The sequence below is a fragment of the Diabrotica virgifera genome, chromosome 2 (genome assembly GCF_917563875.1).
Source record: "Diabrotica virgifera virgifera chromosome 2, PGI_DIABVI_V3a".
In the NCBI taxonomy this organism is placed as follows: Eukaryota; Metazoa; Arthropoda; class Insecta; order Coleoptera; family Chrysomelidae; genus Diabrotica; species Diabrotica virgifera.
In genome coordinates, this window is record NC_065444.1 from 174,760,155 (window position 1) to 174,775,749 (window position 15,595).

General features: G+C 33.1%; 1 protein-coding gene across 1 annotated transcript in view; it reads left to right on the forward strand.

Annotated features, from left to right (window-relative positions):
- Window positions 1-15,595, forward strand: part of LOC126880302 (calbindin-32) — a 697,932-nt gene that overhangs the window by 174,551 nt on the left and 507,786 nt on the right. The window contains exon 4 of the mRNA XM_050644100.1: window positions 4,236-4,322. Coding sequence (XP_050500057.1) covers window positions 4,236-4,322 — 87 coding nt within the window. The remainder of the gene's footprint in view (window positions 1-4,235; window positions 4,323-15,595) is intronic.

A 15,595-nucleotide genomic window follows, 5' to 3' on the forward strand; every position in this document is an offset into this window, starting at 1 on the left:
TATCAATGAAAAAATAAAGGAATCGTGAGAATAAACTTCCTTTCACGCTTTATCCAAGACTGGCAATCTATAAAATATTTTTTTTGATATGGTATAAGAAACTAACTTTATATATTAGTGTGTCTCCGCCATTTATTATTCACTTTGGGTCTGTGTCGACGAAAAATCCATTCGATCAAATGTTCGTCGACGAATTGTACATTCGATTAATTGTGCATTCGACCAACTGTTTGTCGACCAAATGTTGTCGACTAATTTTCCGTCGACGAAGTGTTCTTGACCAACTTTTCGACACCGAACGAATTCTAATATTAATTGTAGCACAAAACGTCTCTCTAAGACTACGATAAAAATACAAATTTTTTAATTCGAGTTTTGGTTGAAGATCTGTTTCGTATCGTATTGAAATTTGACAGGAATAAACGCTGATTTATACAGGGTGTCCCGAAAAGATTGGTCATAAATTATACCACACATTCTGGGGTCAAAAATAGTTCGATTGAATCTAACTTACCTTAGTACAAATGTGCTCATAAAAAAAGTTACAGCCCTTTGAAGTTACAAAATGAAAATCGATTTTTTTCAATATATCGAAAACTATTAGAGATATTTTATTGAAAGTGGACACGTATCATTCTTATGGCAGAAACATCTTAAAACAAAATTATAGTGAAATTTGTCCACCCCATAAAAATTTTATGGGGGTTTTGTTCCATTAAACCCCCCCAAATTTTTGTGTATATTCCAATTAATTCACTATTGTGGTACCACTAGTTAAACACAAGATTTTTAAAACTTTTTTGCCTCTTGCTAGTTTTTCGATAAGCCAGTTTTTATCGAGATGCGCCTTCTTTTTTAATATGTTTACATAAAAAATTTGTGGGGTTTTGTTCCTTTAAACCCCCCAAATGTTTGTGTACGTTCCAAATAAACTATTATTGCGGTACCATTAGTTAAACACAGTATTTTTAAAACTTTTTTGCCTCTTAGTGTTTTTTTGATAAGTCACCTTTTATCGAGATGTGGATTCTTTTTCAAAATATACCTAAAAATATAAATGATAAATAAATTTTCAGATTATTAACAAGTTTCTATAATCGTACTTGACCATATAAAATGAAGGGTCCGGTCGTAAAACTTGTTAAGTGACAAAATAAAAAAAATTTCACCTTTTGAATATAAAAACTAACAAAATAATTTTTCTTGAAATCACCCGTTAAATAAAATATTTTAAAAATATAATGCTCTCATGTTAAAATAAAAAGACATTGTTTTTTATCAAATTAAATTTTTTTTCAAATTTTAACAAGAAGAAATTTGGAAAAAATGCTACTTAACAAGTTTTTTATGCGTCTTAGATAAGGAAATAAAAATTTGTTAAGACACTATAAAGACACTTAACAGGTTATTAATCACTGGGTCAAGTTAGCATAAAATTGTTTAGTTGATAACTTTATTTGAGCAATGTTTATAATACAACAAGAGATGAACAGAATTTAAACAACAAATGAATATAAAAAATAATTTTAAACTGTTAAATCTTGGGATTTCAGTGAATAGTATAAAGAATGATGTACTGGTGGAATCCATTGGAGGAAAAAATGCCAGAACTTAGAAAATATTTTGGATCGCTCATCTACTATTATCTCAAAACATTTTCTTTTACATGTACATGGAGGCCCAACAGCTTTCTTGCTTACTTCACCACCACTTCCTCTGTATTTTTTATATTTCTCTCCAGAATCTTTTACTAGTTTTGTTTTCTTTTGTCTGTTTATCTGTCTCTTTCGTTTTCTTCCCTTCTTAACATTAATATTCTAAAAAAATGTAAATTTAGTATGTTAAATAATGTCAAGTACTAAGTAATATGACTAGCATATTAACTATTTCTGCAAGTAAAACCTGTTATATTTATCATATCACTTAACAGATTTTACTAATATAATAAATAAATTTCACTAATAGCAAGTAAAATGTGGTATCTGCCATCACTTAACATATTTTACATGCACTATTAGAATCTTAACTTAAAAACTTACTTGTTCTAAATCGGAACTTTCGATTGAACTTTCTTCGTCACTATAGTTTGGATCCGAATCTGAGCCCTTAAAGGGCTCTTCTGCTGAAGAAACATCACTATTTTTCGACATTTTTAAGCATAAAATAAAATAAAACAGGCAACTTGTTAAGTACATTTATAGCGTCCTCACTGCAGTTCACAGGTTTTACATGCAAAAAAACATAAAGGCGGAAATACATATCCGCGCCGCGAACTCCGCGCCGTGTGAGCGCCGCGCGTTCGTGGCGCGGTTAATGTTCGTTAAACTTTTTCATTTTGACGAAACTTCCGCGATCCAGAGGAAACTTACGAACATTTAGTAATTGTATATAATTAGTATTAAATGTGGGTGCCTACATTGGATCCGTTTTTCTCCGATCAGATCAGATCCGATATCGGCCGACGTCGGGAGTAGCTTCTCCTATTCTCATCGAGAAGTGTTTGGTTTCATTCCGATTGGTTGAAAGTTGAGTTGCAAGTTGGTTGCAAGTTGCTTGCAAATTGGTTGCAAATTGGTTGCAAATTGGTTGCAAATTGGTTGCAAGATGGTTGCAAATCGGTTGCAAGTTGGTTGCAAATTGGTTGTAAGTTGGTTGCAAATTGGTTTCAGGATGGTTGCAAGCTGGTTACAAATTGGGGGTTGCAAGCTAATATGTTTAAATATATTCAATGTCATCATCTCATTTTCACTTTCCACGGTAAACATCAATAATTTTGATATTTCCTTCCTAACACTCCATTACTAACAAATATTCAACTCAGGCGCCCCAAAACCAACAAACCACTCGCAAACCCGTCCAAATACGTATTGCGAACCATCAAAGCATTTGTTGAAAAGCCGACAGAAGTTAGATCGTGGTGCGCCGTGTGCGAGCCGTTTGTGTGCCACTTGAAAACACGTACTAATCTAACAAATATGCTGCGCGCGAGCGGCTCGCACACCGAGCAGAGCGCATATGTATACTCGTCTTAATATTAGACAGTTAACAGATTTTGACGATGTGAGGTATTGACATCTATGAGCCAAATACCCAATTTTGAAAATTGAAATCTGTAATATGGTTACTTAACAACTTTTCTATGCAAAAACATTTAAATCTTAGGCAATGTTACTTAACATGTTTTACGACCGGACCCTTCAAATATGTGGTGGATTCGACAAATATTCAAAATATCTCGATAAACACTGCCTTATCGAAAAAGTACTAAGAGGCAAAAAAGTTTTAAAAACATTGTGTTTAACTAGCGGTGTCACAATAATAATTTAATTGGAACGTACACAAAAGTTTGGGGGGGGGGGTTTAAGGGAACAAAACTCCCATAAAATTTTTATAGGGTGCACAAATTTTTTGCACAATTTATGGGGTGCACAAAACCTATTTTTGACCCCAGAATCTGTGGTATAATTTATGACCAATCTTTTCGGGACACCCTGTATATTATAAACGAATATATGAGCGTTTAAAATTTGAAACTTTATTGTTTATTTATGAAGCATAACGTAAACAATTAACGTAAAAATAAAATTATGTTAGTTCATATCATTAGCTACAATCCGTAAAAGTTTCAAGTTTCTACATTGTAAAAAACAAGAGAATTTAAAAATTCTCCATTAAAATTGTTTTTTTTTATTTAAACAATTAATAAACAAATTTTTTTTATTGACTATTCGTGTATTGCTTCCGCGAATGCATATGTCTGCAAATTTTCATTCATTTACATTGCAGAAGAGTTAGTCAAATTAACGTCTAAAAATTTGATGCAAACTATTGAAGTAAAGAAAAGCATTTAATTAAAAATGCAAATTTCCCACTGTTATTTTTAGTTAAAATTCTTTTCAATTTTAAACCGTCAAGATGTCGGTAACTAATAAATAAACTTAATAAATTTTGAAATAATTCAAACAAAAATCTTGGTATAAAGAATTAAAATCGGAGCGAAGATTGCATGCTTTATCGTGTACTACTCTACTTATATACGCAAAGCGTGCTATAAATTAAATATGGCAGTGAAACAAAAATGTATACAAAGCATTTTTATTCATTTTCCTTTTCATAAAAAACGTCTTCTTGAATTTGTAAAACAATAAAATCTGTGGGAAACTACTTTATATTCAACGTATTTTATATCCACTTTAAAATCATAAAAAGGCAATCAACGTTTAAACTTTTTTCAGCTCGCTCAGCTTTTACCGATGGAGGAGAATTTTCTGCTCTTGTTTCGGTTCGACAATCCCTTGGAGTCCAGTGTGGAATTTATGAAGGTGAGTTTTTTATAGACGTTCTCAAAGTTAGTAGAGTCAGTAACTTTTTCCTGGAGCTCTACTAAATATAACTGTTTATTTCATTTTTGATGGCTGGTAACGATGTTGGGTTATATCTAAGGGGCTATTACGTTTTCATAAAACATTTACAGCTCTTCCATAGTGGCTTCGCCGGCTAGATGTGCAGAACGAAATAGGCTCATAATAGCGATCATTGCTGAAAGCTCTTAAAATAAAAGTCGAGCTGTCATCTACTAACAGAAGTATATACTTTGAGCACATCTATATGATATATTATGCGATTATGAATATGCCGTGACTGTTCAAATGTATAAAAAACATTATTCTTGGGAAATGCAGTCAATCAGTTTGGGCTGATATAAATAAAACTATTCGACTTTAGTCGGGCTTTCAGAAATAACTTAACATATAGCTATCCTTTCAATATTTGACATAAAACAATAATGTGCTTTTATTTGTACAATTTTTGATGTGTAAATAAAGTTTTAAAAATGGTTTCCGTTTTTGTTATGGAAACTAGTCATACATAAATAATAATATTATATTATATTAATTATTAAGCAATTTAACATTATTATCATAACTTTTTAACTTGAAGGTTAAAGCAAAATTGACAGTAAACAAATGACCCCATATGTAAGAGCAGCTTTTCCTTTTCATTAATTTTGAGAACAGCGAACGCAGCTCTTCATTATCATCTGAGTAACGGTCTTCCTCTAAAGCTATAAATTTGTATAGTGATAAGTCATAGCACACCAAGGCTAAAAACCATGACCTGGCAGGCATCAGCCCTGCAGGTGTATCTACCAGGTGAATCGAAAGTGCATAGTTTAGGGGGTAAAATAAATTTTCTCCTGTAAAGTTTAAATTTAAGTATGTGTTTGAGTAAGTCATTTAGAAGTGTGTACAATGACAGGCGATTCTGAACAGAATAAGGTTGTTTTGCTTTTTTCCTAAAATTATTTTTTTTGCATCGAAAAACGTTTTTTTTTGGTTTTTTTGGATCATTCCAAACAGAGAAGTTTTTCACTGACTTTTCTCTTATGTTAATAGTTTTTGACATATTATAAGCGATTGAAAATTTAAAAATTGCAAAATCGGCCATTTTTAACCCTCAAAAACTATGTGAAAGACTGAAAATTTCAATGTTGTCAAGGTAGGTAGATATTTTTTGAACATCGGTTGATAAAACCCCGAAGAGTTTTTTGCCGAAAAACAATGTCAAAAGATACAATGTTGAAAACTCCTTTGTTTTTTAATTGCTAATCAAGCGGACGCGACATTGTAGGATATGTAGTATGCGTAAATATAAAATGTTATGTGCAAAAAAATATTCAGATTAAATTTTTTTTCACCATCTTGCTTGAAAATGTTCCCTATTTCCAAATTTCATTGTTGCAAAATTATTGCATAATTAAAACAAAATTTATCTGGCAAATTTTTCGCATGTAAGAAAAATGCACGTCATAAATTAAATCACATATTCTAGGAAAAAATCTTAGATCGATTAAAACCTAACTTACCTTAGTACATATAATACATATATTACCTTGGTGCACATAATAGTTACAGCCCTTTGAAGTTACAAAATGAAAATCGATTTTTTTCGATATATCGAAAACTCTTAGAGATTTCTTATTGAAAATGAACATGTGGCATTCTTATAGCAGAAACATCTTAAAAAATAACAGTGAAATTTGTACACCCTATAAAAATTGTATGGGGTTTTGCACCTTTAAACCTGGCCCCAAACTTTTGTGCACGTTCCAATTAAATTATTATTGTGGCACCATTAGTTAAACACAATGTTTTTAAATATTGTTTGTCTTTTAGTACTTTTTCGAAAAGCCAGTTTTTATAATGCATTTTTGTTCGGAAATATATATATTCGGATGTATATTCGGAAAATTTTCAAGTTTAAAAAATTTGTTTAAAACATTTTTGAGCCTGTCAATATGCAAAGGACCCCGCAGAAACCTTATAGGAGATGGCTCTCTGTCAAATGGTCTGAAACTTTGGATTCTGGTTGTCCTTGATATGTAGAACAAAAGACTCATTGGGCCCCCAGCTTCAAAAAATCATGGTTTTAAGATATAAAGCCTCTGAGCTTATAATATTATGTAGAGTGAGGAGGACTTTTGAGTTGGAATAAATTCATTGTCTAAAGAATAGGCGACTCTGGAGATAAATCCCAAAACAGGTCAATGTTTATTTTTAAATTATAATTTTATGGCGTGTATATCATACTAGTGACGTCATCCGTCTGGGTGGGATGACATAATTGATGATTTTTTTAAATGAGAATAGGGGTCGTGTGATAGCTCATTCGAAAGGTTATTCAATTCTCTATTCACTAATATAAACATTAACATAATTATTTATACAGGGTGCCAAAAAAATTTATTTTTTTTATTAAATTAATTGACACAAAAATATAATGTACATAATTTTTTTATTTCGAAATACATTTTACTGTCGTTCAAAAACAGGAAAAAATGTTTATTTTTGATAAATAAATATTGTTTTTCGCTTAAATTCAATATTAAAGCTGCCACCCACCCGCCTCCTAGCAGTTTGAACATATAATTTAAGCAAAAAGCAATGTTTATTTTTCAAATTAACCTTTTTTTCTGTTTTCTGATGGCAGTAAAATATATTTTGCATTAAAAAAATTACATACATTCTTCTTTTTGTTTCAATTAATTTAACTAAAAAAAATTTTTGGGCACCCTGTATAAATAATTATGTTAATGTTTATATTAGTGAATAGATAATTGAATAACCTCTCGAATGAGCTATCACATGACCCCTATTATCATTTAAAAAAATCATCCATTGCTTCATCACGCCCAGACGGATGACGTCACTAGTATGATGTATATGCCAAAAAATTATAATTTAAAAATAAAAATAGACCTCTTTCGGGATTTTCCTTCAGAGTCTCCCATTCTCGAGAAAATGAATTTATTCCAACTCAAACGTCCTCCTCACGGTATAACCTCAGAGGCTTATATTTTAAAACCATAATTTTTTGAGATAGTTGCCGATTTGTTCTACACATCAAGGACTACTAGAAACCAAAGTTTCAGAGCATTGGACAATGGGCCATTTCCCATAAGGTTTCTGCGGTGTCCTTTGTTAACACTAGAAGCACCAACATTTTTGCATACCTAGAAGCACCGGAGCGGTCAAGATGACGGGTATTAGAATTTTCTATCGCCAGTAGTTTTCGTATAGTTTTTTAATTAAAAAAAACCTATATTGAGTTAATACCTACTAACAAAAGACATTTAGTTAATTTAAATAAATTATTTAATCACAATTTATGTAGTAATAAAATTTTTTAATTTTGCTTGAACAAGACCTGCACACAAATTTTTTACATAGGTATATGATTTAACATGTTCTATTTCAGTTTTAGTTCCCAGTTTTCCACTTTTTCTTCTTCAGGAGCTATCTCTGCTACGGAGGTTGGCAATCATTATAGCTATTTTAATTTTTGAGTCAGTAGCTCTGAATAGTTGTTTTGAGCTGCACCCAAACCATTCCCTCAGATACCTCAGCCATGAAATTCGTCTTCTTCCGATGCTTCTTCTGCTATCTACCCCTCCTTGCATTAGGAGTCATAGGATGCCATACTTCTCGCTCCGCATCACATTGCCGAGATATTGTAGCTTTTGTCACTGCCTACGTTTATTATTTGATTGAGGTGTTGTATCTCTGATTTGTTGCCGTTGATGTTGTCCTGCCCTTAGTCAGATAATATTGTCGCAATTCTTCTGCTAACTGAAGTAGAAAAGTTTGCCCAGATATTTGACAACCAGTTACTTCCTTATACAGAATCCAAGTATTTCTTCCTACCATATCTAAGCTATTAAAAAAGCCTGCAACGGCCATCTTCTTGAAACCGATTTGGTTGAGCACTGTATGGCCATCTGATCTACAACGTCTACTCCGTATTTTGTATGGTTGTAGTAGGTAATGGTTTTAGGTTTCTCCTTTTTGTCTATGCCTATTTCAATATTGTTCGAGTATAGAGAATTCAGCGCTAGAACATTTTTCTTTGGTACACCTGGTTAGGTCAAGTCTTCGTGTATGAAAATTTTTGATTTGTATAATTCCATCTTTTCGTTTTTTATTGACGGAGGAATATCCTTTCTTGCTCGGTTTATTGTTCCAGTACTGCTGGTAGCCTTCTTTCGTAATACTTTTTATGTGTCGTGACATTTCTTCCCTTATTCATTAATGGACCCATTAGATGGCTAATTACCTGTTCCCCTAGAAGTTGATTGTCTGGTCGTTGTTGATCTTTCCGTAGGTAAGGAAATTCGTGCAATAAATATTTGGACTAGACATTAGCTGTAAGCCAGAATTTGATTACAAACTTATCGGGTTTATACGCCATGTACTGGGTGAAGCGACGACTTGCCTTTGTGGGAAAAAACTGTTCGTCGATAGATATATTTTAGCCAGTTGTAGGTGTAGCAAAATATACAATTCTCTATAAATAGGTTCCGTATTTCCGACGCAAGTGCAAATTTATCTGTTGATCATCGCTCAGATCTGGTAATTCTTCTCCGTAATGAGGATCGCATATTTCTAGGTAGACATCAACATATTCAAAAAGTAATTACACTAAGTACCTACCTGCAAAAGAGAACTTGTAATCCTTAAATAGATGTAGCAAAGTCCTAAATTTTCAAGTTTCCACAATAACTACTATGAATAAGTAGTAATACAGAGGGTCAAAAATAGAAAGCAATCAAAATGACCGCCCTGGTGCTTCTAGGTATATACTAACACATCTCAAAAATAATTACACTAAGTACCTGTAAAGAAAGAATTATAATCCTCAAGTAGATCTAGGAAATGTCCTAAATTATCAACTTTCTACAACAACTAAGAATAAATAATAGAGAGGGCCAAAAATAGAAAGCAGTCAAAATGACCGCTCTTGTGCTTCCAGTGTTAATAGGGAACCTTTTCAAGCAAGATGGTGAAAAAAATTGAATCAAAATATTGTTCTGCACATACCTACCTATATTTACGCATATTACATATTATACTACATTGTCTCGCCCGCTTGATTAGCAATTAAAAAACAAAGGGGTTTTCGATATGGAATTGCAAAGGAGTCTTCGGGATTTTATCAATCCATGTTTAGAGAATATCCACCTACATTCGCAACATTGAAATTTTTAGGTTTGACATAGTTTTTGAGGGTTAAAAATGGCCAATTTCGCAATTTTTAAATTTTTAATCGCCTATATGTCAAAAACTATTAACCTAAGAGAAAAGTCAGTAACAACTTTTTCTGTTTGGAATGATCCAAAAAAACCTAAAAAAACTTTGTTCGATGCAAAAAATAAATTTTAAGAAAAAAACAAAAAAAAATCTTAGTCGGCTGCCATTTTACACACTTTTTCTAAATGGCTTACTCAAACACATACTTAAATTTAAACTTTACAGGAGGAAGTTTATTTTACACCCTAAACTATGCACTTTTCGATTCACCTGATAGATACACGTGCAGAGCTGATGGCTGCCAGGTTATCGTTTTTAGGTTTGGTGTGCTATTACTTATCACTATACAAATTTATAGCCTTACAGGGAAACCTTTACTCGGAGGATTCACTAGCTCTTAGACTAGACAAGGTTTTTATTCCGGATTGGAGTCCACTCTTTCTCAGAGCTCTCTCTTCTCTTATTTCGCTGAATTACTCCGCATTCCTCTTGTGTGTTGTCAAAGTTTGTTGTATGACTTGGCTTTCGTTACAATTTTCTTCCACTTATTTCGATATGTGGATAGGTCCTTATAGTTTCGCACTTTCAGGATTTTGATATCTCTCGTAACTTTGTCCTCCCATCTCTTTATTGGTCTTTCCTTGGTCTTTCAGTTTCTGGCTTCCATCTGGTGAACTTCTTAACCCATTCTCTGCCAATCACGCGCCAGCGCGTCATATGGTTACTTCAATCAGTGCTGTTCACGCGCCAGCGAGTGATTCGATTATTGCAGTCAGGTGCCGTTCAACAAAATGGTTCCTAGCTGCTAAGTTCCAACCTCTTCTATAGGCGGTCAATGGGATAATCAGAAGATCGTTTTTTCTTCTTTCTATATGTTCTAGCCATCTCAGTCTCTGCGCTATAATAAATTTTACTATACAGGGTGTTTCATTGGGAAAGTAACATACGTTAACACTTAAGACACGTTAACACGAAAGAGGACACGTAGGCAGTCTCAAAAATTCCATACTTAATGGGTCTTACTTCATTAATAACAAAGATACTGTGTGTTTTATCTATTTTGCCATTTTCTTATTTGGTTCATAACTGTTTAACCACACTGTATATTTATTTCATATTTGGCACGAAAATATTATTTAAGGTGTACAATCAATTAATTCATTTAAAACTGTAAAAAATCTAGGTCCGGAATAAAAAATATTGGAAAAATTTTCTGACCCCAAAACAACACCGTGTACATTAAATTTTTTTAAATAAATTTTGCATTTGAAAAGAGGATGAAAAACTAAATTTAGTGGTATACGCTCTGAGCTTCGTTGGTGTCTCTCCTAGCGGATTTTAATGCAACTTTCACCGGTAATTTTTAAATTTATTATTTAATTGTTATCGCTTAATATTTTACAACGCAAAAAAGTAGTTAAATTGTAATCGATTTTTTTAAGATTTTGCTAATCAGTTTGACGTTCTATTGATGAAATATTAATTTCTTATTTCGGATACTTTCACAATTATCGTGTAGATGGCGCTAAGATTAATAGATTAATTTATAATTACATATTACGGAACATTAAAAAAACTTAAATTCAGTATTTAAAACGTAAATATATTTAAGGTAAAAATATATACCACAGCTTTGACCAACTAATTTTTTTTATAATTAAGGTTTTTTATTTTTAATTTTAAATTAATCACTTTGACATTTATGTCAAATTTCCAGTAAACGTGCACAGACTTGTCACTACTGGCGCTCGCGAATTTTTAAATATCCCCTCTACGTACGAGCTCACAGCGTATACTTTGAATTTTCGGCAAAATTTGAAATTTGAAATTTGAATTCTGAAATTATGTGAATTGCGAAAGTAGAAAAAAAATTAACTACTACACCTTGTTAACCACACTGTATATTTATTTTAAATTTATATCCAATTATTTAATTTATTTACAATTATAAAAAATCCCGGGCCGGATTAAAAGTATTGGAAAAATGTTCCGACCCAAAAAAAAACACCCTGTGCATTAACTTTTTTTTGCACGTTAAAAGGGGAGAAAAAACTGAATTAGTGGAATATTTAAAATACCGAAATATCGAATTACAATACCGAAAATTCAAAGTATCCGCTATCGCGTCGTTCGGGTCAACGGCAGTCTCGTGCGTGAAAGTATCACTTTCCACACTAGTTAGGAAAATACCTATTTAAATAAAAATTAATAATTTTTACATAAGGAATCCGAATCTGCAATAAAAAATAGGGGCTCTTATTTAAAATTTTAAAGTAACCCCCACCCCACATCCGTGGGGGGTCGTGTTTGGTGCAATTCCATAGATTTTTCAAACAAATGCAGTAAGTGTATTTTTCAGTTTTTCGATCTGATGTTCATTCCACGAAATATCGCGGAATTCGTATTTAAAATTTTAAATTTACTCTCACCGCGGGGAGTGGTGTTTGGTATCATTCGATAGATTTTTGAAAAATATTGAGCACGTATTTTTTAGTTTTTAGATTTATCCTTCACTTCAGTGAAATATTTGCTTTTTTCTTGTGAAACTTTATGACTCACCCATTTCCTTACCAAAATCCCAAATCGTCAGATTTTTGAAATATACACTGTTTTGCATGTACTTATCTTACCTTATCTTAATCTGACGATTTCGAGTTTTTCTAAGAATATATATCTTTTTTTCGGCCCCCCCTTAACGAACTCCCATGTGTTTAGAGCCAATATATGGTAGAGGTACATCTACAGGGTACCAATTTTCTCCCCATATGATAATCTGACGCGCTCGAGTTACTGCAAAAATCCCCGCTTAAGCTCCCCTACCACAATATTATTTGTATACTCTTTGACGTATAAAATCAAGTTTTAAAAAACATTTTTGTTTGAAACTATTAGTCATAGATAAATAATATTGAGCAATTTAACATTACAATCATAACGTTTCAACTTGAAGGCTAAAACCGAAGTTGGCAGTAAACAAATTACCCCATACATATATGTAAGAGCAGCTTTTCCTTGCCATTAATTTTGAGAACAGCGAGCGCAGCTCTTACAAGAATGAATATTAGGTTTCCGTCAACCTCCACTACAAAACTTGGAAAGTTTTCCTGCACGCTATGAATCTTCTAAAGATGATTACTTCACTAACACAATACTATTATTTTATGTATAGCTGGATATTTTACTCAGACATGACATTACACTTTTTCTAAAAATAATGGGTCAACTCTAAAAATTAGGCACTCGGAGCAACAGTGGCTTAACCCACAATTAGTATAGTATGGTTGATCCAAAAGATGGCATAACCCAGACATCCAAAGTGAAAGTTATCCTTCAACACCAAATTGTTCTATATGGTCCACACAATGTCCAAAAAAAAGTCACACCACTTTGAGCGTCGGGTTTGGGGGGGGGGGGGATATGGGGGAGAAATCGGTAAATTCGTAGTTTTTTTAAGTTTTTCGCCAATATTTCTAAAACTATGCGGTTTAGCATGAACAACCCTTTATACAAAATTGTACTACATTAAATTTAAAATAAAAAAGGCCCTATGCATAATTTTTCTAAAATGAATGGTTCCAAAGTTACGGAGGTAGTATAGTATAACTGGTCCAAAAAAAGGCCTAACCCAAACATCAAAAGTAAAAGTTTTCCTCCAACACCAAAATGTTCTATATAGTCCACATATTGTTCAGTAAATGGTTACAACATTTTGAGTGTCTGGTTTGGGAGGGAGATGGAAGAGAAGCCGTTAAATTAGTAGTTTTTTAAGTTTTTCGTCAATATTTCTAAAACTATGCATTAGCGTAAACAATGTTATATACAAAAATGTGCTACATGAAATTTAAAACAAAAGATGTTCTATATATAATTGTTATAAAATCAACGGTTCCAGAGTTACGGAGGGTGAAATGTCGAGGTTTTCGATACTTTTTATATTTTTTGGGCAATATTTATGATATAACTATACCAAAAACCCAGACATCCAAAGTGAAAGTTATCCTCCAACACCAAATTGTTCTATATGGTCCACATAATGTTCAGAAAAAAGTCACACCATTTTGAGCGTCGGGTTTGGGAGGAGAGGGGGGAGAAATCGGTAAATATAAAAAGTATCGAAAACCTCCAATTTTCACCCTCCGTAACTCTGGAACCGTTGATTTTATAACAATTATATTGTATAGAACCTTTTTTGTTTTAAATTTTATGTAGAACATTTTTCTATAGAACATTCCTTACCCTAAAGCATAGTTTTAGAAATATTGACGAAAAACTTAAAAAAACTACTAATTTACCGACTTCTCCCCCATCTCCCCCCCCAAACCGGACGCTCAAAATTGTGTGACTTTTTACTGAACAATATGTGGACCATATAGAACAATTTGGTGTTGAAGGAAAACTTTTACTTTGGATGCCTCGGTTAGGCCTTTTTTTGGACCAATTATACTATACTACCTCCGTAACTTTGGAACCGTTCATTTTAGAAGGGTTATGCATGAGCCTTTTTTATTTCAAATTTAATGTAGAACAATTTTGTGTAGGAGGTTGTTCATGCTAAACCGCTAGTCTTAGAAATATTGACGCAAAACGTAAAAAACTACGAATTTGAAGATTTCTCCCCCCTCCCCCCCCCCCCCCCCCCCCCCCCAAAACCTACGCTCAAAATGGTGTGACTTTTTTCTAAACATTATGTGGACCATATAGAACAGTTTGGTGTTTGAGGATAACTTTCACTTTGGATGTCTGGGTTTGGGTCTAACTATACTATACTAAATCCCTAATTTTACCAAAACACTTTTATTACATTAAAGTTATCCCTTATTTAAGTATTAAACTGCGAAAATAAAAATTGCTTTGGGAAATCAGGGAGTCTTCAAGATATCTCGTGAGGACTGCGACAAATAGTACAGTGCACAGACAATGTCATCTAAAAAAGGGAATATCTATCTTCCCTGATATAATATGTCATAAACATAGGACAAAAAACTTAAATGAAACAACGATTTTATAGGTCTGGATTGTGCGTGCCACAAAAAGTTTATTAATAGCAGGCTAAAAATTTATTTAGGCTAACGTTATCTAGTCGGAAAAACTTTGATGTACGGGAACACTGGAACAGAAGAAGTTTTAATTGTGGAACAGGTTACAGGTTTCGAACGTCAGACTACGAGAAGGTCCCATGTATTTTGTCGGACAGAGCTTCCAATAATTGATTTGGTACCCTTTCATTAAACTCTCATGCAAAAATCAGACTGCTATTTTGCGCCAATATAATCCCTGTCATTTGACATGTTCTACGTGTCGGACTTATCAAATTGCCCAAAATATTTGCCGGACACCATTTTCTCATATATTATCATCATCATCATCACTGGCTCGACAACCCTTTCTGGGTCGTGGCCTGTTCCAAGATTCTTCTCCATTCTGATCTGTTTCGAGCTTTTTTCTCCAGTTTTTTATTTTTAAGGTTATTATATATTTTTCTATTTGTTCTAAATATCTCAGCTTCGGTTTTCCTCTTGTTCTTTTTCCTACTGGCATCTGTTTGAATATTTTGTTTGTTATTTCGCCTTCTTCCATTCTTTCTACATGTCCCATCCAACGCAGCCGTCCTATTTTAATTAATGTTATGATATCTGGATCCTGGTATATTTTGTATAGTTCGAAGTTGTACCTTCTTCGCCAAATTCCGTTTTCTTTTGTGCCCTTATATATGTGTTGCAAGATTTTTCTTTCAAAGGTGGCTAGCAATGTTTCCTTTCTTTTAGTGAGTGTCCAGGTTTCTGAGCCGTATGTGAGTACCGGTCTTATTAAGGTTTTGTATATTTGGCATTTTGTTTTTCTGGCGACGTTATCTGATCTGAGTTGCCGAATTAAGCCATGGTAACTTTTATTGGCAATAAATATTCGCCTCTTCACTTCCTCCGCTACGTTATTATCAGACGTGACTAGGGATCCCAAGTATGTAAAGTTTTTTACCCCCTCAATGTTCTCCCGTGAAAAGGAAAAAC